We start from the raw sequence: 24,986 nt of genomic DNA on the forward strand, positions 1-24,986 counted from the left end.
ATTACAGTGCATGTAATTCCTCAAAAAACATTCCTCTATTGGTTTTTGTTTTTTTATGTTTATAAGATATCATATAGTTAAGCAATATCACATAAAATTAAAAATTAAAATTAAATGTATGCATTTAGCAGACACTTTTATCCAAAGCAACTTACAGTACATTCAGGCTATCAATGTTTACTTATCATGTGTTCCCGGGGACTCAAACCCCCAACCTTGCGCTTGATAGTGCACTGCTCTACCACTTGAGCTACAGGAACACATAAGCAAGTGCGGTTTTCACGAATATCGGCACGTGAGTGTGATTGCAAATGTTGTTTATTGTACTGTGGATTTTATACAGCAGTTACATTTTAGACACAATATGGTCTGTTTTCTGTTCCAGTTTCGTCAACCAAATTAGTTCCAAACAAAGCCAGAGCAGAACATTTGTGCACGGAAACACTGTGGTCCCTTTTTCTTGAATGAAACAAACTTTTGTTTATGAGTCAATGATTCAATGATCCATTCATAAAGAATTCATGTTTCTAAATGAATCAGCTGTTTTGAACGAAACATGAATTGAGTAAACTACTGGCTGTTTTAGTGTCATATTTATTTATCCATGACAGACCTAAACCGGTCAAGGCATCTGCACAAAAACAAACTCAGCAAAATATCCTTTAATTTTTGTTATAGCAAAAAATTCCCCAGAACTAGGAGAAATCATTTTGTATCAATATTGCACATCCCTACTACTGTAAATAGTTTGAGACTGACTGAATCTCTGTTTTCAGCATACCCTAAAAGCAATTTGGCAAGTGTGTCCAGCTCTATAGCAGATTATAAACACTCTCTAAATGCTCTTAACATAACACATCTATAGCTAATGAACCATATGGATATAGTTCTACTTAAATGCACAGGTCCCTTCATGACCATTCACTTTAGCAGAATGGAGGTATTCCCAAAGAGTCCTTGAAACACATTACTAGGAGGTTTGAAGAATTATGTGTAACAGTGGATTCAAGACTTCTTCCACAAACCTCAAACCCACATGTGCTTACGCTGAATAAACTAGACTCTTCATCTCAATCAGAGCTCAGTATGCAGCACTTACCATGAGAACGGTCTGCCAGGTGGACGCGTCGTCCTCGCTGGGGTGAATCCCGTGATTCCACCTCCTCTGAAGAACGTACAGGACCGGCTCAACAGAGACATTGAACTTGGACATCCACGTCACCTTCAGGTGTCCGTGCTGGTCCTCGGAGAAGGAAATGTCTCTCCTTGGCTTCAAAGGCACTCCTGAGGAAAAACAGAGACTTTGAGGTAAAAAGGTGAATGGACGATGAATCAAGGGAAGTCTGTTTGGCCTACGAGGGTGACAATAAATCAGCTAATCAGGTCAAAATTACAACATTATATAAAAGCCTCACTGAGTATTTAATTCTAGCCTTCTACAAACAACAGCAGACACAGCTGTGAATTACATTTGGGTCAAGGAAAAATGCACGTCTGAGATGAAGGAAATCTAAAGCTTAAATGTATTTTCATGGTTCCTAGAGACCTCTGTAATTTCTTAGTAATTTTTGTATTGAAGATAAAATCATATGGTGTATACTGTATTACAATATTAAAAAAAAAAAAAAATATTTACTACATATTTAAAAATATAACAATTATAATAAATTAGATATTTTTTCATTCAAAAATAAAAAAAAGTTAAATTTTAAAAACTCTTTAAAATTAAGAAACTTTCTTCTGAGGAGCATGAAAGAACATATTCTGAAGAATTTTGGTAGCCATTTTCTTCAGTTCCCATTGACTTCAATTGTAGTTTTGTCCAAACAAATGGAAGTGAATGGGAGCCACAACGGTTTGGTTACCAACATTCTTCAGAATGTTTTCATGTTTCACAGAAGAAAATCATAAAGTGTGACATACGCATACAAAAAGCTTTTTTAAAGATTACTTTTTTTTAAAAAGATAAACATTTAATAAATGGTTCCAATTTGAAAATCAATTCTATTTTTATGATTTTTTCAGTTTTACCAATGCAACTAAACGCATGGTTAACTAAATGGCTAAGCTGAGGTGTATTCCCATCCCATGCTGCAGTGTGTCGTACCTCTGTAAAGGTTGGCTGGGGACTGGCAGGTGTGTCCACAGCCGTTTGAGCAGCACTTCTTGAAGCCGGAGCACTCTCGGTCGAGCCCACAGCCCTCCACACAGGCTGCAGCGAAGCCAGACGCCCGCTGGGGCGGAGGACAGTCGCCCTGCTTCTGTGACCGCAGCGAGCGCAGGAACTCAGCACTGGTCGCACACTCGTGATGCTTCTTACCGAAGACACAGAGATAAAAAGCTCACTTTAGGAGACTCTGATCCATCAGTAGGTAATTGCTGTATGGTTTGTGAGGTATTTTTTTTACTTTACTAAGTTTTTAATAGAAAAGTGAGTGTAAATACTGAACAGTACACACATCTATGTAACACTGATGTCAGCAGCAAAAACAGCGCAGAACAGGTCAAGTGGTAAATTTAATATGTTACTATAGACAGCCCCCATCATTTTATTTTATTTTATATTCAATTTGTGGCTTCTCTCAAAAACTGTGGTGATATTTGCTTTGTTTTCCTGTTGTTTTGCAGAGAAAATATATCAATACTTATGATGTACTCCTAAGTGTTAGTGACAGTAAGTCAGTAAGTAACAATTATCTGTAAATATCTTTGTGCCTTTTAAATATTTTACATTTTAACTTATCATTTCAAGTTTAACACATATTATTGTCTATTATTATAATAAGAAAAAAAATAATTGTTTATAATAGTATTACCAGTTATTGCATTTACTTACATTTAAAAAATGTAATTTCATCTACTGGTAAAATCAGGCATTATGAAGCTTACAAAGTATACACCCTAATGTACATTATATTATGTATGTAAAATAGGTTAAAATTATCATTAAACTAACTTTTTTTTTTCATTTTGTCCCATGCTCTAAGGACAAGGAAATATATGGATTGATTAAATTATTATTATTATTTTTATTTTGAATAATTGCACAAAAAGTCAATGTGCTCTATATGGTCTGTCCATCCCCTCTCACTTTCAGTGACATTCACTGCAATATAGCAGAAAGGAATTTGACTAGCATTTTGTTTTGCCAAAATAAGGACAAAAATGCAACATTTCACATACAATGCAGTGCAGAGTTCGCTTGATTTGCATTAATTCTGCGACGGCAAAATCGCTAAATCCTGGTGGGACCGAACAGGGGTTTCTTCAACTCACTAACCCTAATAGCAATAGTAATGCTTGATTTAGCACACGTACACCACTAACGAGAGGCAGCTGTAAAGTCAGGGAGTGACAAAAAGCGAAAGAAAGGCAGACAACGAGTGGTACGCAGCGGTTAGACAAAGCCACCCACCCCAAACCATACCGGGTGAGCCACAAAGGCGTCCGGCGGTCTCTGTGTGTCTGTCCTGTCGTGTGTTTGTACTGACTCATGCTCTCTAGCCGTCGTTGACACGCCGTTTCTTATGGCCCGAGTCAAACACATATAACCTCTCTGCTTCTGCACACACATGTGGCAGCGGGGCGCTCTGGAAGCGGTTCATCTGCATAACATCTCCAAGATTACTCAACTCAACACTTCTGTCAGTCTGAACGAGGCACATGTTTCTTCCATTGGGTGAATCACAGAATTGGGAAAACAACAAAGGGCTTCACTGCATGTTTCTAAGTGGCTGTGAAGAATTCTGGGTACTTATTACCCAATGCGTCTTTTGCACATCTGAACCACACAACGCGTCCATCTGATGGACTTCAAGCGTTGAAACACTTCATGCTGACTGTTTAAATTAAAGCTTTGTTGAGATAATGATCGCTGAATTTCAACAAGATGTTAACAGTTGTTGCTCTTTCTGTGAAGAACAAAGGTCTGGACATAAACACAGCTCTTATCTGGTTGACTTCAATAACGTGCTGATCTCCGCTGAGGGAAACATAATCTGTGTGTTCAACTCTAAGCCACTCTGGGGACATGGGATAAAAGCGCCATAAAATCACACTGGAATTCTGAGAGTCGTTCAATTGCTGCTTCAATTGGTTTTAGACTAACGCACACGAAACCACACGCACACTTGACACATCTTTGATTGCAGAGCGTGACTACATGGCTCCGTGTGCTAATTCATAAGCTCGTCTCAGACTTAAGTTTGTGTGGTTTTTAATCAGAGAAATGTCTCACACAATTAGCCTTTCCTTCACGGCTGTAACAATCTCCAGTTGGCGAAAACATAAGGAGGAATTTTTCCGTGGAGAGACTTACCTCGCAAGTCTTGGGAGACAGGGCTCGTCTTGTTTCCCATAATTCCTTGCATGGTTGTAGGCACTGCAGACAAACAAATAAACAGTCTTGAGTATGGCCTATAACTTTTTAAATGCCATGGATAGCCGTGGAGAAACAGAACACACAAGTATTTGCATGTGAGCACAAGGAATGCACTGTTACAGTACAGCAGCCGTGGGGAAACATTCAAACTGTGTTGCATTGTGCAGATGGCAGAAATACAAACTGTGGTGACAAGCTGTTTAAAATATTGACAGATTGATGAATATTTCATGGGTTTGAAATTTGACCAAGTCTAGATGTTGTCTGGTTTAAAAACATTTCTACCCTGTGTTTATTTTGAGTTTTTAAAGGGGTCATTTGATAATTTAAGATAATTTTTTTTGTATTTTAAGTAATAGAATATGTTCACATGCTTTAATGTTAAAAAACATAATTTTTCAAAAACTGTACATTATTGTAGATCCTCTATGCCTCGCCTCTCTCAAATGTGTTGTTTTCTACCAAGTCCCTCCTTCTGATCAAGCGCAGTCTGCTCTGATTGGCCAACTAAACCAGTGTATTGTGATTGGCTGAACACCACAAGCACTCATCAGAAATGTAACGCTCCTTTCCATAATCTCGAGCTTAATAATGTCCTTAGATTTACCATCATCTCAAGCCCGAAAGAGGAACAGTGTGGCGTGACAAACACAGTGATGAAGCTCATATGTGTTTGCAGTACACAAGCCACTGACGGTTAAGACAGCTGACTCCACTGTGTGATCCTGTCTATCACTCTCTTTCTCTCTCACACACACACACATGCGCACACACACACCCATCTTTATAGGTGGGTGTGACTTGGGCCTCTACCAGCTTTGATGAAAATATATTTTCTGTTTCACTTCTTCAGTCAGCCCCTCACACCAGCTTAGCACAGTTTTTTCATTTCTGCTATTACGGGTGCTGAAGTGAAAACTTGCTGCCCACGACCCATGCAACTGGTAGTGCAATCCAACGTTCATTGTAAATGTAAAAAGGCCGCAGGGTTCAAAATCAGATGCTTGTTGGATGGTTGAGGTCAAGGGAGGGAGTTTTATCTGTACAGCTCTTAATATATGCCCTCCGTTTTACTTACCCCCTTTATCCTCACTCTAACCCGGGTCACGGCACCAATACCACTGGTCCAACTCACACCACTCTGAATGGGATGCAAACCGGGATCTAATATGAGAGGTTAGTGCACCTCTTGATGTCAGGCGAGTGAGGTTTAACTGTTCAGCTGTTAGTATCTGCCTTCTGTTTACTCATGCCTCTAAGTCTCACTACTATCCGGGTCATGGCACCAAAGTAACTGGTATAACTTGCGCCACTCTGAGAGAGATTTAAATCAGCATCAAGTGGCATGGTAGTCAGATGTACAAACAAGAAAAGACCACATACTTAAGCATCAGCTACTTGAGGTCAGGGAAGTGAGGTATACCTGTACAACACGTATATGTCCTCCATTACACTCTCCCCCTAAACCTCACCACTTTCTGGGTCACAGCGCCAATGTAACAGGTCAAAACAACTTCCAATATGACACTAAAGACCATAGTCTCTAGTATTAGCTGCTAGTGCATGTCTTGAGGTCAGGGGAGTGAGGTTTACCTGTACAGCTCTTAGTATGTGGCCTCTGTGTAGTCATGTCCCTAACCTCACTACTATCCAGGACAGCACCATTGTAATTGGTCTGACTTGCACCACTCTGTGAGGGATTTGAACCAGCATCAACCAGCATGGTAGGCAGGTGCATTAACAAATATACTAAAGACCACAAGCTTTGGCATTGGTAAAATGTATGCCTCTTGAGGTCATGGGAGTGAGGTATACCTGCAAACTCCTATATGGCCTCTATCTCACTCTACCCCCTAAATGTTACCACTTTTCGGGTCACGACACCAATGTAACAGGTCTGACTTGTGCCACTCAGGGGAGTGTTTTTTGCCTGTATAGCGCTTACTATCTGTACACTATCTATTGCACCTGCTCACACAGTATTCTTGAATCCAGCACTGTGGGATTTAAATATAACAAACAGCACACTATAAATTTCTATAAATAAATAATGTTGTAGAACTTTGTTGTCAGTACACCAAAGTCTATAACCACAAAGTGAATGATTAATGAATGAACGAATCAGTTTCCTTATGAATGGAGAGTTAATACAGCAACACACTTTGTTGCTTATGCTCATGCAGCTCATAATTTAAGCCATGGTGAAGATATAATTTCCAGTTTTCCGCCCTTTCTTTCCAATGACAACTGCTTTAAGTTGTTGTAGAAGTAAATCACTTGGCTTTGTGCTGATGCTTTAATGATAACAATGGAAAACGATTTAGATATACTGGATATTGTATGCACTGTCTGCATGAACAGATTTGGTTTCATTGTTTACAAAATGTGGTCAATCCTAATGATCAGATTTATGCGAATAAAGCCCTAGATGTACAAGCATTCGAACATCCGATACAAAGGATGACCACATTTGTTCCATCCAGAATCGAGTGTGTTTTTTCCCCTCTAATCTAAGTGATCCGTTCCCTGTGAGACGTGCTCCTGGTTGAACCCCTGCTGGCCGAGCCTCCAGTCGATCATGTGCTGGAACACTTGAACACATCTGTTGTGTGTTATGTGATGGATTATTCTGACATCTGCCCCCATCTATCCCCCACCTGAACAGACAGCTTTCATTTGGCTGGACTCAAAGTCAAGACCACGTTCAAAAAGGAAGAAAATGGATGGAAAATAAGAAAGCAGAGAGACATGGAGTGAAACTGGTTTCATCTTACTGCAAAGATAATCTTATTATCAAGAAAATCAAAGTCTAAATCTGTCATTCAGAGCGACTTTGATTAAAAAGGGTACAGGGATTCTTTTAAAAATATGTTCTTCTCAAATAAGATTTGTTTTTCTTCTGGTGATACCAGTGTCTAGCCAATGCCCATATCACTACAGACTGACAGTCTGCAGAAAGGAAAGCAACCACACTTATCCAATACTAATACTGTCAAAAGTACAAAATATACAAAAGTAAATTCTTCAACAAAAACACGTGGCTGTTTTTAAGGTGAAGTGTGTTTTTATGTTAAAATGTAGAAATGTGGAAAGATATGTAGAGTCGACTTTGAGTACTTTTTGTAACAGGTTTATTACCCTGAAAATATGATTTGTTTGTTTGAGGAGGCCAGAATACCAAGACTGGTGTAAAAAAAAGCACACTTTTTATTACAGAAATAACGAACTTTAAAATAATATACTTAAGTGTGAACTGGCTGTAATGTTTACTTAACTTCATGTTCATTGTAATTAAATGAAAAGGTATGATAATTTATATTTAAATCAAATTAAATTAGCTGAGAGTAAGTAGGACTTAACATTTTAAAATGTATTATTGTCTCTGAAATATGGTTGAAGTGTACTGCTGAATGTACTGACAAACACTTTTTAGAAGTGTACTTAAGATACACTTAAGTGGCCTTTTATTTAATTCATATTACATTATCTGCAATGACAGCTTTTTAAAAGTAAATTGATAAGATTTGAATTACCCTACAAATGCACACCGAATGCAATCCAAGCCCATACATATATGGACAAGAAACATTTGTTTATATGGCAATATCATTCAGCAATTCATTGACTGTCAGTTATGATGTGGTGTTGGAACAGTGGATATGTCACATGCCTTTGGTGTGAGAGACCCAGGTTCGAATCCACCGTGAGACACCAATGTGTCCCTGAGCAAGACACTTAACCCCTAGTTGCTCCAGAGGTGTGCGACCTCTGACATATGTAGCAATTGTAAGTCGCTTTGGATAAAAGCGTCAGCTAAATGAATAAATGTAAATGATGTCCCTATGGAGTGTTTTCATGTTTCTGTATATTCAGTTGAGCTCAGTATAGCTCCTGTGTGTTCAACCCCAATCTATTGACTGCTGATGGCCCTCAACACACACACACACACACACAGCTTGGCAAACACACAGTCTGTGAGTCATCAATATGACAACACACTCCCGAGAGGAAGGGCTGATGGGGTGAGAGCCAGAGATCTGGACTGCATTAGTGCGTTTGTGAGCAGCAGATCTACCACAAACACTGCTGCAGGGGGTCAGCGCACGGAGACCAGTAGCTGTGACACAGGTTATCACTGACTAATTTTCCTCAGACAAAAGGCTCTGGCAATGACAAACACGTGGGACTGTGGGATATCTTGATGGATGAACGAGTGTAAAGCATCTGCTGCTTCTTTTTTACAAAAGATCTCAGTGCAACAGTGAAGAAGTAAAACCGTGATGCAGCTTCTCCTCACAATGAGGTGATTTGAAGTTTAGGCCGATTAGAGAGGTCAGCTAAGTCAGTTTATCTTCTGAGTGGTACTAAAATGTATATGAATGAAGTGTACTGACAGCCTGCTACACGGACTATATTCACATGCATGGCAGAAAACGGCTTATTGTGAGAAAGCTGTGTAAAATAAGAAAGCGTAAGAATGCTGTTTATGTGGTTACATGGTCACATAAAACCCCGGGTGTGTTAAATCGCTTTCTCTTACCTTAAAATAGAGTTCAAGTATACATTTTTATTCAGACCATGCTGTTTTCTGCATTATTTTAACAGTAAAAGTCTGCCAAAGGTTAGAGTAAAAACCTGTTTATTGATTAACAGTAAATTGTCGTACTATATACACTCTTAAAGGTTTTTTATGGGCAGCTGTGACTCCATCAAGAACAATTAACATCCATTGAAACTTTATTTTTAAGAGTGTACAGTGAAAAATTTGCAATAGATCTATTGTGACATTTCAGTAATTTTCAATAAACTGCTATTAAAATATCCAATATTTGGAAGTGAAGAAGTACATCTTATTGTTATATCATATGGCTTATAGAACATTTTACCAATTTTGCATATGAGTACTATTTCAGTTATTGAATTTCAGTTATAAGTTTTAGGTAAAGGTGTGATAATATCTGCTCTATGAAGTTGTATGTCTAAATTAATCCCCTTTACAGCATTTCTGTGGTGGCTTAAACAATAAATTAATTACTTCTATTGTAATTAATTGTAATTATTTACAATAGAAGAAGTTTTACCACCTAACGTTATTTAGGGAAGCATCCATTTCACTGTGACTGGCTGAATAATGGAATAATATTCACATATCAACATAATGAAATATCACCAACCAGTTTGTAAATCAACCTGAACTCAGTCAAACTGGTGGACATTACAGAGTTAACACTACTGTAGGTAACTCAACCAGAAATTGGAATTTATGTCACATTTTAATCACAATCTACTTGAAATGATGAGTTAACGAGATTACTAATTATGATTTTTGAAGCAATGTAAAAAATGTTTTAAGTTCACTGACGTCTATGTAGTGCTGAGTAATCACAGGTGAACCGCAAATATAGTTCTGTGAGTATTCTCTATAATGCTCCATACATTCAGTCTGTGGACCAAAACCTTTCTTTAATTTAGTGTTGAAGATGAATGTTTTCTGAGAGACGCCCCACGGGGAAGAGAGCGTTTTCTCTACTGCTCCTCGTCCTCCTCATCCAGATCAGAAGAACCCAGACATATTTTCTTCAAGAGGAGCGCTGACTCTTTGCCCTTGTCAGGCTGCACTGACTGGTCCCTGACGGAAACGCTGCGGGAGACTTCTCTTTACACTTAATCTTCTCTGACAGTGAGAAAAAGCTGATATTTCAACACGAGATGAGGATTTATGGTCAAATTTCATCAGGTGATGGGTAAAGTATCTTAATATTTTAGGCATTTCAGTTCCACTGAATCCTATTAAAACCCTAGGAATCATCTTCTTTGCCACTTTCTAAATACAAAATATACATTTTTTAACAAAGAACTGAATAAAAAGTTATTGGTTCCTAAAGAGATTGTCCACCAGCACTGGAAACTTTCCAGCCACACAATGTGATTATAATTATGTATAAAATGTGTTTACTGGAAGGACATATGCAAAAACATATGCAGTACTTTTCAAAAGTAAAATGTCTCTTGACTACCAAAAAACAAACAAAAAATACTTTTATGAAATAAAGATCTCACTGATTTGTGGCCACCACAGATGCATTTACTAAAAACAACCTTAAACCTCATTCTGTTAAAGTCTTTCATTATGCACTTAAAAGCACTAAATCCAACAAAACTACACTGTCTAAATAAATCAAGTTGTGCAGTGAATGGGTGCCATGAGAATGAGAGCCCAAACAGCTGATAAAAACATCACAATGATCCTCAAGTAATCCACACCACCTCAGTCCATCACTTAATGTTTTGAGAAGACACAAGTTGCATGTTTTCAAGAAACAAATCCATCAATTAAGGCGTTTTGACTCCAAACCATTACTTTTAGCCAAGATAACAAGTCCATAATTCTTAATAACACGTTATAATGCTTTGATAGAGGACTCATATTGTAAGGCTAGCCAAGGCAATTTATTTAAAAACAACACTGAGTTGACTGTACCATTGTACAACATAAATAAAATCCAACACACAAACATCTGCTAGATAGCATGTACTTGTGAAGTGCTGTGAAGTGACTGAAGCTATGAAGAAAAAAAAGATATGAGTCTTTAAAAGAGACTTAAATGACACCAATAGTTAGGCATTGTGCAAAGGCAAACTGTTCCAGAGCTTCAGGGCTCACAATGCAAAAGCACATTCCCCCCACAGTTTACATCTCGAGATAGGAAAAATCAGGAGTTTCTGGTCCGAGGACCTGAGTGATCTTGATGGTGAGTAAGGTTGAAACAAATCAGAAACATAAGATGGCTCAATGCCATTTAAAGGTGGTCCTGTTTCTAAGAACCTGTCAACAATCTAGCAGCAACATTCTGGACAATCTGTAATCGTAACAGCATGAACTGATAAGCATAAACCTTACGCAGAGGGAATTACAGTTGCCTAGATGAGAAGACACAAAAGCATAACCCGTTTCAAAACCAAAAAAAGAATACAAATGGCTTGAGCTTTGCCAATGTTCTTAAAATAAATGATCTGACATCTTTAATCTGTCATCAAAAATAACACATATTAATATTTTCTTTTTACCATGGATTTACCATAAATAGATAAACACCCTAAATCAATATTAATGAACCCAGATGCATTGGAGGGTGCAAAAACAATTTAGGTGCAGGCAATTCACAGCCAACCATGTTTTTAAGTCCTTGAAGCATGCAAGAAGAAGCACTAGGGAATTGCCTTCCTTCTTCACTGGTACATATATTTGCATGTCATTGGCCTAACAATGAAACAATATTCTGTGTTTCCGAAAAATAGACCCAATCGAAAGCATGTACAATGAAAACAAAATGGGTCCCTTAATAGATCCTTGAGGCATCCCAAATGTAAGAGAGGCCAATTAAGATGTAAATTCACCAGGGCAACTGGAAAGCTCATATTGGTTAGACAGGACTTAAACCAGTTTAATGGGACAGTGCCACACATTCCTATCAAACAGTCATGCAATAAATGTATGTATCTGAATTTATAACAAAAAACAGCTTTTATCTTAAGACGTTAATTGATAGACTGTAGTGGTATGGATTACTTGTGGATTATTGTGATGTTTTTATTAGCTGTTTGGACTTATTCTCATGGTACCCATTCACTGTCCATATGTTATCTAAAAGTGTACTCTTTAGAATAAAATGTACTTTGGTAATATGAAGGAAATATTAATATTATAATGAATTTTTATTTATTTATTTTTTTTACAAATGTCTAGTTGTACCGAGTTGTATTTTAGGGTTAAAGGAAACCTCTGTAAAATTTAAAGTACTGGCTGAATTTATTTTTTTCCATTTTACTCCAGATATTTTTCTTACTGTGTAGGAATAATACCAAGGGAATTAAGTAAAGGTGCAAGGAAGCCACTGGAACAAAAAATTCCAGAATATCATTTTGTCACTAATGTAACAGGAGCCGCTGTGGATGAGCTGGAAATGAAGCGGGAAGCACTGAACGGAGAATCCCAAGGGTCAGATGATCACTACGCTTGTCTGCCTGCGATTTAGCCACAGCATGGCTTTGATCGCATGTTGACTTCTGGCCGCAGTGGGTGACGCTCTTCACAGGCACTGGAATCTAAGTCATGTGCCAATCTATAAATTATGAAAAGAGAACCTAATGCATCACGTGCAGTTCAAAACTCTAAGGTGAACCGAATGCCTTTTTGACACCAGTATCCCTGAAACCAGACACATGCCAATTCATTAAACTCATTAAATTAATAGAAACAAAGTTGTTAAATTGAGAAAAAAGTTGAGAAAATTTTGAAAATAAACTCATTAAATTTTAAGAATAAAGTCATTACATTTAAAGAAAAAATGTGTTAAACGTGTACTTTGGTTGGATGGGTTAAATGCAGAGCATGAATTCTGAGTCACCAATGTGTCACCATACTTAGCTCTATGTCATGTCACTTTCACTTTTTTAATAGCAATTGCATGGTTTAAAGAGAATATGAGGCTGATTGCATGAGAAATGCACTGACCCAGACTGAACTAATTTAGCTACTTCAATGATGCACAAGTGCTTGAACAAGCAGCTATTCTGAACTCAGACGTCTGTATGGTGGCAACCTCAGAACCTGTAAAGAGTTTCACTCTCCAGCTGTCCTGCTGTTTTACTGTCTCTTCCCTTTAAAAAAGCAGATGACATACATGTCTGGCTGAAAAAAAAAATATGTGTGAGAAGTTGTGGCTCAAAGGCAGCATGGAAAACCTCTTTGTGAAGATAAAAGCTCATTCCTCATCATAAAAAAGACATCAGAGTCACCAGATGAATGAAGCAGTAAGGAGGGCTTTCATCCAGTCAAATCCATTCCTGCTACCTGACCTCATTTCCCTCATAAGAGCACCTCAATGTGCTCTTCAATTTATCATTAGTACAGCTTGAAAAAAACTGTTGCACAGTTTTATACATAAATGAAAAAATGCACTGGAAATTTTTTATATTGGTGTTTTAGAAAATGGTGTAATACCTGATATGAATGTTTCTATCTTTCAGAGAAGGGATGTTTAATATGAAATAAAAATGTAAGGTATGAACCAAACCATAAATATAATTTGAGAAAAACGTTTATGGATGTAACAGATTAAAGATTTTTTCATATGATTGGTACAAAATATCTTTTTTTTTTCAGTGTGTCAAGATCAAAAAGGACATGAAAGCACCATACAAACATCAGAAAATGAATCCATATGACTTCAGTTGTTATACAGCACCGTTTGAAACAACAAGAAAGAAACGCTCAGCATATTCACATTAAGACAAATAAAAACAGATTCACGTTTACAGAAACATCAGATTGGAGTTGACACACTTTGAGTTCAAAATCTCTTAAATGTTTTCCCATAGCTGCAAACATCTGTGAGTGAGTTTCAAACATCTGTTGTGGAGGTGATATCAATATCTTGCTTGCTTATGAAGTAGTTTCCCCTCAGTAGCCAATGTTTTAATCGCTTTCAAATGGATCTTTTGTAATGTACAATCAAATCAGTCAGGATTAGGAACTCGAACTAGCCATGAACCTCATCAGTATGTTTATTTATCTGGCCTGCGCTTATGCTTATACAGTGACAGAAAAAAACACTTACTGTCAGACTTTTGGACTTGTTTTGCCCCCGTAGTCCTTCCCGTGTTTCCTTATTTGGTCTTGTTCCTGTCCTCGTTCTGTCTTATTATTTTGATTAGTCATCTCATGCACCTGTGTTTCCCCAATCATCCCCTGTGTTTAAGTCCAAGTCTGAGCAGTCTGTCTCTGTTGTGTGTACTTGTTGTGTACGTGTGTTGCTCAAGCTCCTGTAATGCTGTGGATTATCCCCAGTGTTTCCTTGATTAAAGACTGTTAAATATTTCTTTGTGACTCCAGCGTGTTCCCTGAACAGAGTGACATGACAGAAGACCTGGCCAGAAAAAAGTAACCTTTGTCTATCCTCTGTTTTGTTTCCTGTTTTCAGCTGTGTTTCCCCCCCCCCCCCCCCCCCCCCCCATTGTGTACCCTTTATGGGAACCTGCCCAGCTATTTCACTTCAGCACCGCATTTCACACACACACACACACACACACACACACACGCACACACGCACACACACACAGTGGTGTCCCACACAGTTAATGTCTGGTACACGACAATGCGCTCTTCTCATACATGAGAGATTAATTCTTTATAGCCGTTACAAATAAAGTAAAGACAACATAATAACAAGGCGGCAGAGTGAACTTATCATCCATAGTGGTTCTCATAGAGTCCTTCTCTTAAAGACTGATCACTTAACTTATAACACACACTATGTGGTGATGACGTAGAAAGACTACGTGAGAACCACTATGGAAGATAAGTTAGCTCTGCCACCTTGTTATTATTTTCATGTACAACGCACTATAATGTGATGCATGCAAAATACATAGTTTTGGCCGTTACAAAGTGTCCATCCACAAACAGACGTACATCGTCTGCAGATATAAGGTATGTCATTGCACTTTAACAAGTAATCTGAACGGCCTGTATATGTGCAATATTTTAAACAAGCTCTCACTAACTGAGCAGTTATGTTAGAACGCATCTCATTCTCATTTCTGTGGCGGTGCGTCGAGCTCGACATGGGGCGCGCGGAGCGCTGTATGACTGATGCATCAGTTCAATTCAACTTTACTCCATATATATGAACTTACACGTTTTTAATATATTTAACATGTTCGTTTATGTCCAATATTAGTATTACACTGTTGGACTAATATTGATTGTCACCGTTGACTGATTTTCCAGAACATTTAGACAGATAACTTCCATGCAAAATTCGATATGGACTCGCGATATGACAGTTGCGTCCAACTAAATATGAACAAGCTGTTTTAAATACAGTATTTTTATATGTAACGTTAATTTATCAGTATGTTTGAACGTATATTTTTTCGATTATTGGTGATTCCATAGGCTCTCTCTCGTGCACCTGCATGGTTTAAAACACCAAATAGTTATGCCATGACAAGAACAAAGAGTCTTTCTCTTGCGCCACACATGCACGATAATATTGTGCATCGTCGATCTCACGGGCTGACGATATGATGATTTGAAAAATGACCATAACGCCTAACACTACCATGTGCAGAGCGTCTGTCATCCGAAGAAATCCAAATGCCCATCCACCCTAGTGGTCGACCGATATGTTTTTTGTAAGCCGATGACGATATAAAGCCGATATGATTTTTTACAATTATTATTATTAATATTTAAGAAATCTGAAATAATTTGACAGTGGATTAAAAAACAAACGTGTAAAAGACACATGCTTATACTTTAGATGAGAGTATTTTTCACAAATAAAGAAATATTTAATAAAAACATAATTAAAAGGAAAGTAAACACTGTAACCAACAGGGCACTAAGTATTCTGGGAAGTTTGTGTGCACTGGGAATCATATGACATGACAGTGAGCAAAATCATAAAGCACAGCATAACCATGAGTTTAAAGTTTAAAGCATTCATTTAACACGGACCGACTGTCACACAGAGACCATGAGCTATAAATGTTCTTGAAAAAGAAATGAACAGAATGTAAGCAACAACTAATGAAGGTGTTTTGGACTGTCTCCTGACTCGAATACCAAGAGAAACAAGCATGAGGTGTGATGGAAATGAATGAGACCACACGGGACTGAGAAAATGAAATGAGTCACTGGCGTCAGTGAGAAACATGATGCTGAATGCTCAATATTAACTGCATTAGACAACTGAAAACACGCACCCAGAAACTTTTAAGGTCAGTGTTGTGCATGAACAATAATTAAATCAAATAATTTGATGACGTAGTGCCAAAAACACAAGTCAAGGAACAATTTTTGCCAAGAACTCCTTACTAGTTCTATAAATAAATAATCTGTAACACATTACAATAAGATGAGCATTAACTAATATTAACAATGAGCAATACACTTGTTGAAGAACTTAGTAATCTTTTTTAACGTTAGACAAGGTTACACTTAATTTTTAATTTCTGTTAACTACCAGTCATTAGAACATTAGTGGAGTATTAGTAGACAGTTAGGTTAGTGCTAGAAGAATAAGTTAACTTGCAAAGTTATTTATAGTCAGTTGAATGTCTGTTGGTGCAGCATCAAAAAAAAGTGTTGGCAGATATTAAGCAGACAGACTACTAAAACTCTAATGACTGCTAGTTGATTTGCAGTTACAACATTTCTTATAGTTTCTTATCCAAACAAATGTCTAAAGGACACCGTCAAAAATAAAATGTTAGGGTCTTTTCGTCAGAAATTTTCTCAAAAAATAAATACAACCTCATGTTGAGTCAATCACATAAAGAAAATGGACCAGTTTTCTGCGTTATTGCATCTGTAGCAAGCATTTAGACTGGAAAGGCTGACAAATCTATATATATATATATATATATATATATATATATATGTGCAAGGACCTTTAATGTTATTAAAATACAACCATTCATTGTTAGTGCATATCAGATCAGGTTCATTAAATAATATTAATACTTAAAGGGACAGTTTATCCAAAATGTAAACTTCTGTCATCATTCACTCACCCTCAAGGCATTGCAAACCTGTTTGAGTTTCTTTTTTCTGCTGACCAAAAATAACACATTTTTAAGAATGTGGGTAACCAAACAGTTGACGGTAGCCATTGACTTCTAAAGTATGAAATAAAAATACTATGGAAATCAACTGCTACCAGTAATGTTTTTAAGAATGCATGACATTTTTGAAAATGTCATGATGACGTAATATTTAATTTATGAGTGAACTGTCTCTTTAATAATATATAAGTACATGTCAAAATCAACTGCATATGTAAAAAATAAAGCTCCCAAATGGGTGTTTTCACAGCAATGTCATAGAAGAACCTTTCAGTGAACACTTCTTAAAAGAACTACTTTTTTCTTAATGTGATGAATATTTTATTACACTAAATAACTTTTATTTTTCACTATAAAGAACCTTTTGTGCAATGAAAAGTTTCCACAAATGTTTAAGGTTCTTCATTGAATGCCTGATTCAAACAAAGCATCATTTTTAACAGTGTAAGATTCATAAAGTATTTGTCATTGTTAATGAATGTCAACTAATCAGTTAACTAGCATTAACCTTATTGTATGATCATTTTCTGAACGTATGTTACCATAAACCAGAGGAGCTTTAAAGAGGACTGTTATGTGGTGGAACAAATTCAGAAAATCTCTCTGAGGAGCGGCTCAGCCCCTCCGTTCTTTGAAAGCCATGCAGAACAAGATGGCAACAAATAGGAGAAAGCTGTGCTCGCTGCAAGAGACCAAAGGAAAATGGAACAGTTGTCCTGTGTTCCCGACCTCACCTCCGATGAACCTTCAAATGCCAGACGTGAAAAACTGAAACATTAGGAGACACAGTGTAGCCCGAGAAAGAGTGGAAGTCCATTCATCTCTCAATGTCAAGAATAACTCAAATGACTTATCCATATGGAAGCTGATGACAAACGTCCATACCCCCGCCCCCTGACGAAACACAACTCATCTCAGACCTGATTTTGAAGGTTTCTTCTTGACCTCTCAGCGTTCTCATTTTGCCTGTCCATGATTCTAAAGGAAGGCTGCATGTTCTGATTTAGTGTACATTCTCATGGGCTCCAGACGCGCTATGACAAAAACCATATGTGAAGAAACATCTTTAATTCAGTGTTTCTGAATCCCGGGAGTTCTCTAGTAAAACGGGCAAACGCCTTCCCAGCGAAACATCAGCCTTTTTGATGACCGCAGGACTGGCTGGTCATTAAAGGTGTCACACGGGGCAGCAAATGAACTGGAAAGCATCCGTTGCTTGCTGTAGTTTAAAAAAGCACACAATTTGCACTGGTGCATTATGGGAACAACCTGGGTGTTCCGAATGTCTGCAATCCATTGACTTGCCATTGCAGTTCAGGTGTCTGCAGGCCACACGCAACACGCTCACAGCAAACATGCTGCTAAAGGTGAAGGAGAAACTACGAAACAGGGCCACAGAGTTCACCAGCCTGCAGAAACTCTCAGCGACGGCGAGGAGGAGATGTCTATGCCACTCATATGGTTCGAATAAATCGCTCATCGTAAACTATTTCACATGCCGTTAAAGGTAACAGAGCATATTTCAGATATGTAAATGGTAACCAACCATGGTTTACTTTAGGAACTGTAATGTTGGCTTTGAGGCTGTCTGTGGTTTTTAAGCTAAATGTATTGCTTTAGGTGGAAACCACAGTTGATTTCATGCTGTTGCGATTATTTGGTGCTTTGAATAAGAATGTGTAGAGAGCTTTAAGCGTGGAGCTGTTTGAACTGGGGTTTAACGTTTCACAATTGATGTATTTAAGCTTCTGGAAAAAATCATCGGCAGTAAAGCTGTCACAATACTTCAATCACATCTTGCAAGCCATGTTCTGTTACAGTACAATACTTTATCACTGTTAAAAGCCCAAATACATGTCAGACAATCTTTTCTGGATGATGAAAACATTATGAAGAATTTAGTCAACTTTTAGGGCATTTTAGTATGAACAACTTAACATATGATGTCACACCCAGCAGGCTGTTTAACACGATCAGTTATTATGAATTAGATGTCATATCTCTTATGTAGTGTTTTTGTTCATATTTTATATGTCAGCACTGAGATTAGTGTTCCCCTTGAAGTTTCATCCATTTCAACTAATCTGTGCCTTGTTTTGGTGTTTAGAATAATACTATATAACCTTTTTTTTTAGTTTGTTTAGGAAACTGATACACAACTGAGAATGATTTAGATCGTAAAAATGTAATTTTAATGCTCAGTTTACCCTAAAATTCAAGCCATAAGTTTCCATGTTTAGTATACTTTAAAAGATCCTACAGATTGTTGCCTCACGTGCTTGAGTTTTCTCAAATTCGGATTATTTTTTACATATTTGAATTAGGGCTGGTGAGCGATACATTTTTTAAATCTAATTAATTACATGATGTGGTGATTAATTAATCGAATTAATCACACATAAAATTTGTAGAAATTACCCTCCAAAAGATAACAAAAAGTAGGTTCAGCAAGTGTTCAAGCAAATATGTTGTTTGATAAAATATATTACATATAGCCTTCTCTTTTGGACTCTTTTGTGAGTAAATGATGACAGAATTTTCATTTTTGATTGGGTGAACTATAACTTTAATAATTTATTTTCATAATTTTATTGTTATTACTATGAAAATATTAAATTATTTCTTTAATGAAATACAATAAATAATAAAATATAATTGCCAGTAGGTGGTGGTAAATGTCTTAATGATTAAGTCATCGAGTTATTTATTCATTCATTTGATTCGTTCAAACGGCTGACTGATTCAGGAGTGAAGTAAATGGTTCTTAATGAATGATTCATTGAATCATTAAGCTTGTTCGACTTGAAGCGGGTCATCACTAGGGTTTGGGAGGAGCTTGATCCGATAATTAATCAATTCGGCACAGGTGGAGCTCGTTAGTCAGTCACCTTAACTGGAACTACACACACATATATGTGGGCATGTTTTTGTGACATATCAGGAAACAACTTTGTATAATGACATGGGTATGAAACAGGAATTACAAGGAGAGGGTGACTTATGGGGACATAACCCATGTCCCCATTTTTCAAAATGCTTATAAACCATACAGAATGAGTTTTTTTGAGAAAGTAAAAATGCACAAAGTTTGCTGTGAGGGTTAGGGTTAGGTGTAGATGAAGGGCAATAGAATATACAGTTTGTACGGTATAAAAACCATTACACCTATGGGATGAACCCACTTTTCACAAAAACAAATGTATGTGTGTGTGTTACCCTGGACCACAAAACTAGTCTTAAGTGTCAATTGAGATCTATACATTATCTGAAAGCTCAATAATTAAGTTTTGATGTACTTTGATGTACAATGAACCCTGGCTCAAACCAAATGATTATATTGGTCTCAATGAGTCTACTCCACCAAACTACTGTTATAAGCATGATCCCCGTCAGACTGGTCGTGGCGGAGGTGTTGCAAAAATATATAGTGATATTCTCAATGTTACCCATAAAACAGGAAACTGGTTTAAGTCATTCAAAATACTTCTGCTTATTTTTACCCTGTAAGATATGCAAAAGAAAACTATTGTATCTCTTGCTCTGGCTACTGTGTATAGACCACCAGGGCCGTATACAGAATTCCTAAAATAATTTGTAGATTTCCACTCAGACCTATTGGTTACCATTGATAAAGAACTAATTGTCATTGAGTTTAACATTCACGTTGATAATACAAATGATGCATTAGGATTTGCATCACAAACTCATTGAAAATAACCAAAACAATCCAAGGTTTTTATTTAGTACAGTGGCTAGATAAACAAATAACCAGACACCATCCAATCTAAATATTTCCTCACAGTGAAACAGTAATGACTTCAGAAATACAGTATCAAATGTAGATTGTATAGTGTCTAATACTTCAGTTTCATTCATCGCACCCATAGATAAACTGTAGTGCTTTACAGGACGGGAAGAGCTAAATAAACTTATCACTGCATCTAAACCAACAACATGTTTATTAGATCCTGTACCCACTAAAATACTGAAAGAGTTGTAGCCGAAGAACCACTTCTCAATATTATTAACTCGTTATCTTTAGGTCACATCAGTGTTAATTTTGACACGAAATTTTAATTTAGTTTTAGTCTTAGTCTTTTGACTATAATTCTTTTTAGTTTTAGTCAAGTTTTAGTCATCTGATTTGTTTTAATTTTAGTCTTATTTTAGTCGACTAAAATTGCTTGGTATTTTAGTCGACTAAAATTGTTTGGTATTTTAGTCGACTAAAATAAGACTAAAATCAATAACAGATTTACTAGACAATTTTTTACAGCTGGTATAGGAAACAAACTTAACCAAAATATATAAAACACAAATTCAACTTTATTTCAACACAACTGTGTCTTTATTTCGATTCAAAAGCTTTTATGCAGCAACAAACACTGTCATGATAATGTAAACAATAACTAGCTGCCAATTGACCATCAATAAAAGAAAAATAACGTTAGGTCCAGGACCTTAAAGCTTACAGCTGAGCTGAACAATAAGTGCATACATTTAAAGTAAATATTTAATAAGTTGGCAGCTAGGTGGATAAAAAAAGTAACAAGATTTTATAAGGTATTCATTTGTCTAGCAATATTGTATGTTTTAAATACTACAATATTGCTAGATTTGTATGTATAATGATAGGATGTGAACATTCATGTTTCACATGACTAATATAGAAATATTTGTGATATTGTCAACAAGTAGAACATTATAAAATATACTAAACATTAGTATTAATCAAATGTATTTATCATGATATTACGTATTAGTATTGTGCTCGCATCTAATTTGAAGAAGGGGCTATTTTACAGTACTTTTCAGTTCGTAATATTTAATGCTACAACATCTACGCACTGCACTATTCCAATTTTGCTTAGCTCAATAAACAAAAGAACATCGTTGTGAAATTACATTTGAGAAAATGTCCGGGTGGCTCGTCTGTAAATGTCTTTTCAAATTGGTTGTGTTCTTGCCACGAATGAGCGCTCTGCGTGCTTTACACTTTGTTTTGTTTTGTTCGTCGTCAAACGTGAAGTGAGCTGTGGACATTTTGTCGCTCTTTTAGACAGTAGGGACTTTAAGCAACAGCTGCGAATGGAACGGCTACAGCGACCGGAAGTTTGCCGTCACACCGCTGTAGCCAAGAACGTAAAAGTCACTAAGCAACGGTAAAACAGAACAGCGCAACGCAGCATTAATTCATTTATTGAGATCCAAAAAAACATATAATTTAAAAAAGCAAGAGAAGGATTGCTTTTGGCGTTAAATGACAATCTTTTGTCAGAAGAGGAGTTTTTAATATTGTATGATGTAAATAAGTCTAAAAACATAACATTTATTTACCTAACCTCTCACGTTGTAGCGACTCTGGCAAATCAGCTGTTCTCCCGTAGTAGACCGTTAAATTAGAACGTCACAAAGTAGCAGTTAAATTCGCGCAGGCGCAATACAACGCCAGAATGGCGTTGCCGTTCCACCAGAGGCTGTTGCTTAAAGTCCCTATCACCTCTTCGAATGCCGACTTCCCGGGAGCTCATAAAAACTGAAAACCTTCGCTTCACGTCTCAATAAGTCAGGCTCTGATTGGTTCTCTTCTCTCATGCAGTCTGTTCTGTTTTGCCGGTTCTTTTGCTCATTCCTCGCATCTCTCCCGTCTGCTGATTTGATTTTCGTCACAGTCTATTTTCGTCTCGTCCTTTATTCGTTGACGATAATGTCAATCAATTTAGTCATAGTTTTAGTCTCCATCAGTGCCTTCTATTTTAGTTTTCGTTTCGTTTTCGTCGGCAAAAATATATTCGTGACGAAAATAATGACGAAAATATTTAGTCAACGAAATTAACACTGGGTCACATCCCAAAACCATTCAAGCTGGCTGTTATTAAGCCTCTTATTAAGAAGCCACAACTAGATCCTGGCAAATTACAGACCAATTTCAAATCTTTCATTTATGTCTACATTTTTGAAAAAGTTGTGTCTGCTCAATTGTGCTCCTTCCTGAAAAAAGAATTTCAGTCAGGTTTCAGGCCCCACCATAGAACAGAAATGGCACTTGTTAAAATTACTAATTACTTGCTTCTTGCGTCAGATCTAGGCTGCATCTCATTGCCAGTTTTCCCTGACCTTAGTGCAGCGTTCAACACCATAGTTCATGACATACTCATAGATCGATTACAAAACTATACAGGTATTCAAGGGCAGGCTTTAAGATGGTTTAGATCTTACCTGTATGATCCCTACCACTTTGTTTATTTAAATAGGGAGTCATCTAATATATCACCAGTAAAATATGGAGTGCCACAAGGATCTGTCCTAGGTCCTCTGCTATTTTCCATATGTATGTTTCCCCTAATATTATTAGAAAATATGGGATTAGTTTCCACTGTTATGCTGATGATACTCAGCTATATATCTGTACAAGACCAGATGAAACTTCTAAATGATCTAAGTTAACAGAGTGTGTTAAAAATGTAAAAGATTGGATGACTAATAATTTTTCTCATATTTAAATTCGGATAAGACAGAGATATTTATTATTGGACCAAAAAACAGTACACAGAATCTCATAGATTACAATTTTCCACTAGATGGATGTACTGTTACTTCCTCTACAGTCAAAAATCTGGGTGTTGTTTTAGACAGATTTGAAAATCATATTTCCCATATTACAAAAACAGTATTCTTCCATCTTAGAAACATTGCCAAGGTACAAAAAATGTTACCTCTTTCTGATTCTACAGTCTCTGCACTGGCTACCTATTATGTTCTGTATCAGTTACAAAATATTATTACTTACCTATAAGGCCCTAAATGGTTTAGCTCCTGCGTACCTAATTAGCCTTCTACCACGTTATAATCCATCACGCTCCCTAAGGTCACAAAACGCTGGATTCTGGTAGTTCCTAGGATAGCAAAGTCCACTAAAGGAGGTAGAGCTTTTTCACATTTGGCTCCCAAACTCTGGAATAGCCTTCCTGATAATGTTCGGGGTTCAGACACACTCTCTCGTCTAGATTAAAAACACATCTCTTTGGGCAATCACTCAAATAATACACCTCATAATCTTGACTGTAGTTATATCTGATCAATTGTGCATTATTATTCTTTAGCTTGGGTTAAATACATTAATTTGACTTTGTTGGAACAGCAGCTATACTAATGATGTCTCTATTTGTTTATCTGTTCAGTCTGGATCCAGAACCCCTGAGAAGAGAGGATGCTGACCCCTCAGATGACCTTTTCACAGAAAACTGCCACCTCTGTGCCACTCATATACCACATGCAATTCATATGATAAACAAAAACTGTAACAATTGAAACAACTAAAACTATTCGTTTCGAGATAATTGGAGGAAAAAAAAGTGTTACTTGCTGTTTCTTTGTAATTATTTGTGAAATCAATTACTGTGTGAAAACAACACACAAAAAGTTTTGTTATATACCACAGATTTTTGCCAGGAACAAATATTGTGTTATGCTAAGAAAAACTTACACCTTAAAACATCGTTGTATACATTTAAGCATATACATATAAACATTTTAAGGTTTGTAAATGTTAACCTTAATAAAAGATGATTTATGATAAACTGTTTATGATAACTACTATTCAGTGAGTTGAAATTGTGTGTAATGCATAACAGTGATTGTAAAATATGTATTTTAGGTATGGGAGTGGCATAGCTGTGGTATTTGGGTTAACGTTTGTGGTATTAAATGGTAATTGGACTAGTTTTTGGGTAGCTTTGAATGACAACAGGCTAGTTTTACTACACAGATCTGGCAACCCTGACCAGAGTACTGTGGGGCCACCAGTATTTTGAGGCTTGGTTACCATGATAAGAGCACTTCTAGGCTGATTTATCAGCATGAGCAACAACATACAATATTACTGCTTTCAGATACCTAATGAGACTCATTTTGAAACTCCAAAATGACCAGTTGCCAAACAAAGCTGGAATAAGCTCTACCGTGAAACTTC

At 36.9% G+C, this 24,986-nt stretch overlaps 1 protein-coding gene across 2 annotated transcripts in view; it reads right to left on the bottom strand.

The window, feature by feature from the left end:
- anos1b (anosmin 1b) overlaps positions 1 to 24,986 on the bottom strand; it is a 61,285-nt gene that overhangs the window by 21,448 nt on the left and 14,851 nt on the right. The window contains exons 3-5 of one of the 2 annotated variants that reach the window (XM_026197753.1): positions 4,319 to 4,381; positions 2,108 to 2,312; positions 1,100 to 1,284 (exon numbers count right to left, since the gene is read on the bottom strand). In XM_026197753.1, the coding sequence (XP_026053538.1) occupies positions 1,100 to 1,284; positions 2,108 to 2,312; positions 4,319 to 4,381 (453 nt within the window). Of the gene's footprint in view, positions 1 to 1,099; positions 1,285 to 2,107; positions 2,316 to 4,318; positions 4,382 to 24,986 lie in introns of both variants that reach the window. The other variant, XM_026197752.1, reaches the window with a different exon arrangement.

The sequence above is a fragment of the Carassius auratus genome, chromosome 22, assembly GCF_003368295.1.
Source record: "Carassius auratus strain Wakin chromosome 22, ASM336829v1, whole genome shotgun sequence".
NCBI lineage: Eukaryota > Metazoa > Chordata > Actinopteri > Cypriniformes > Cyprinidae > Carassius > Carassius auratus.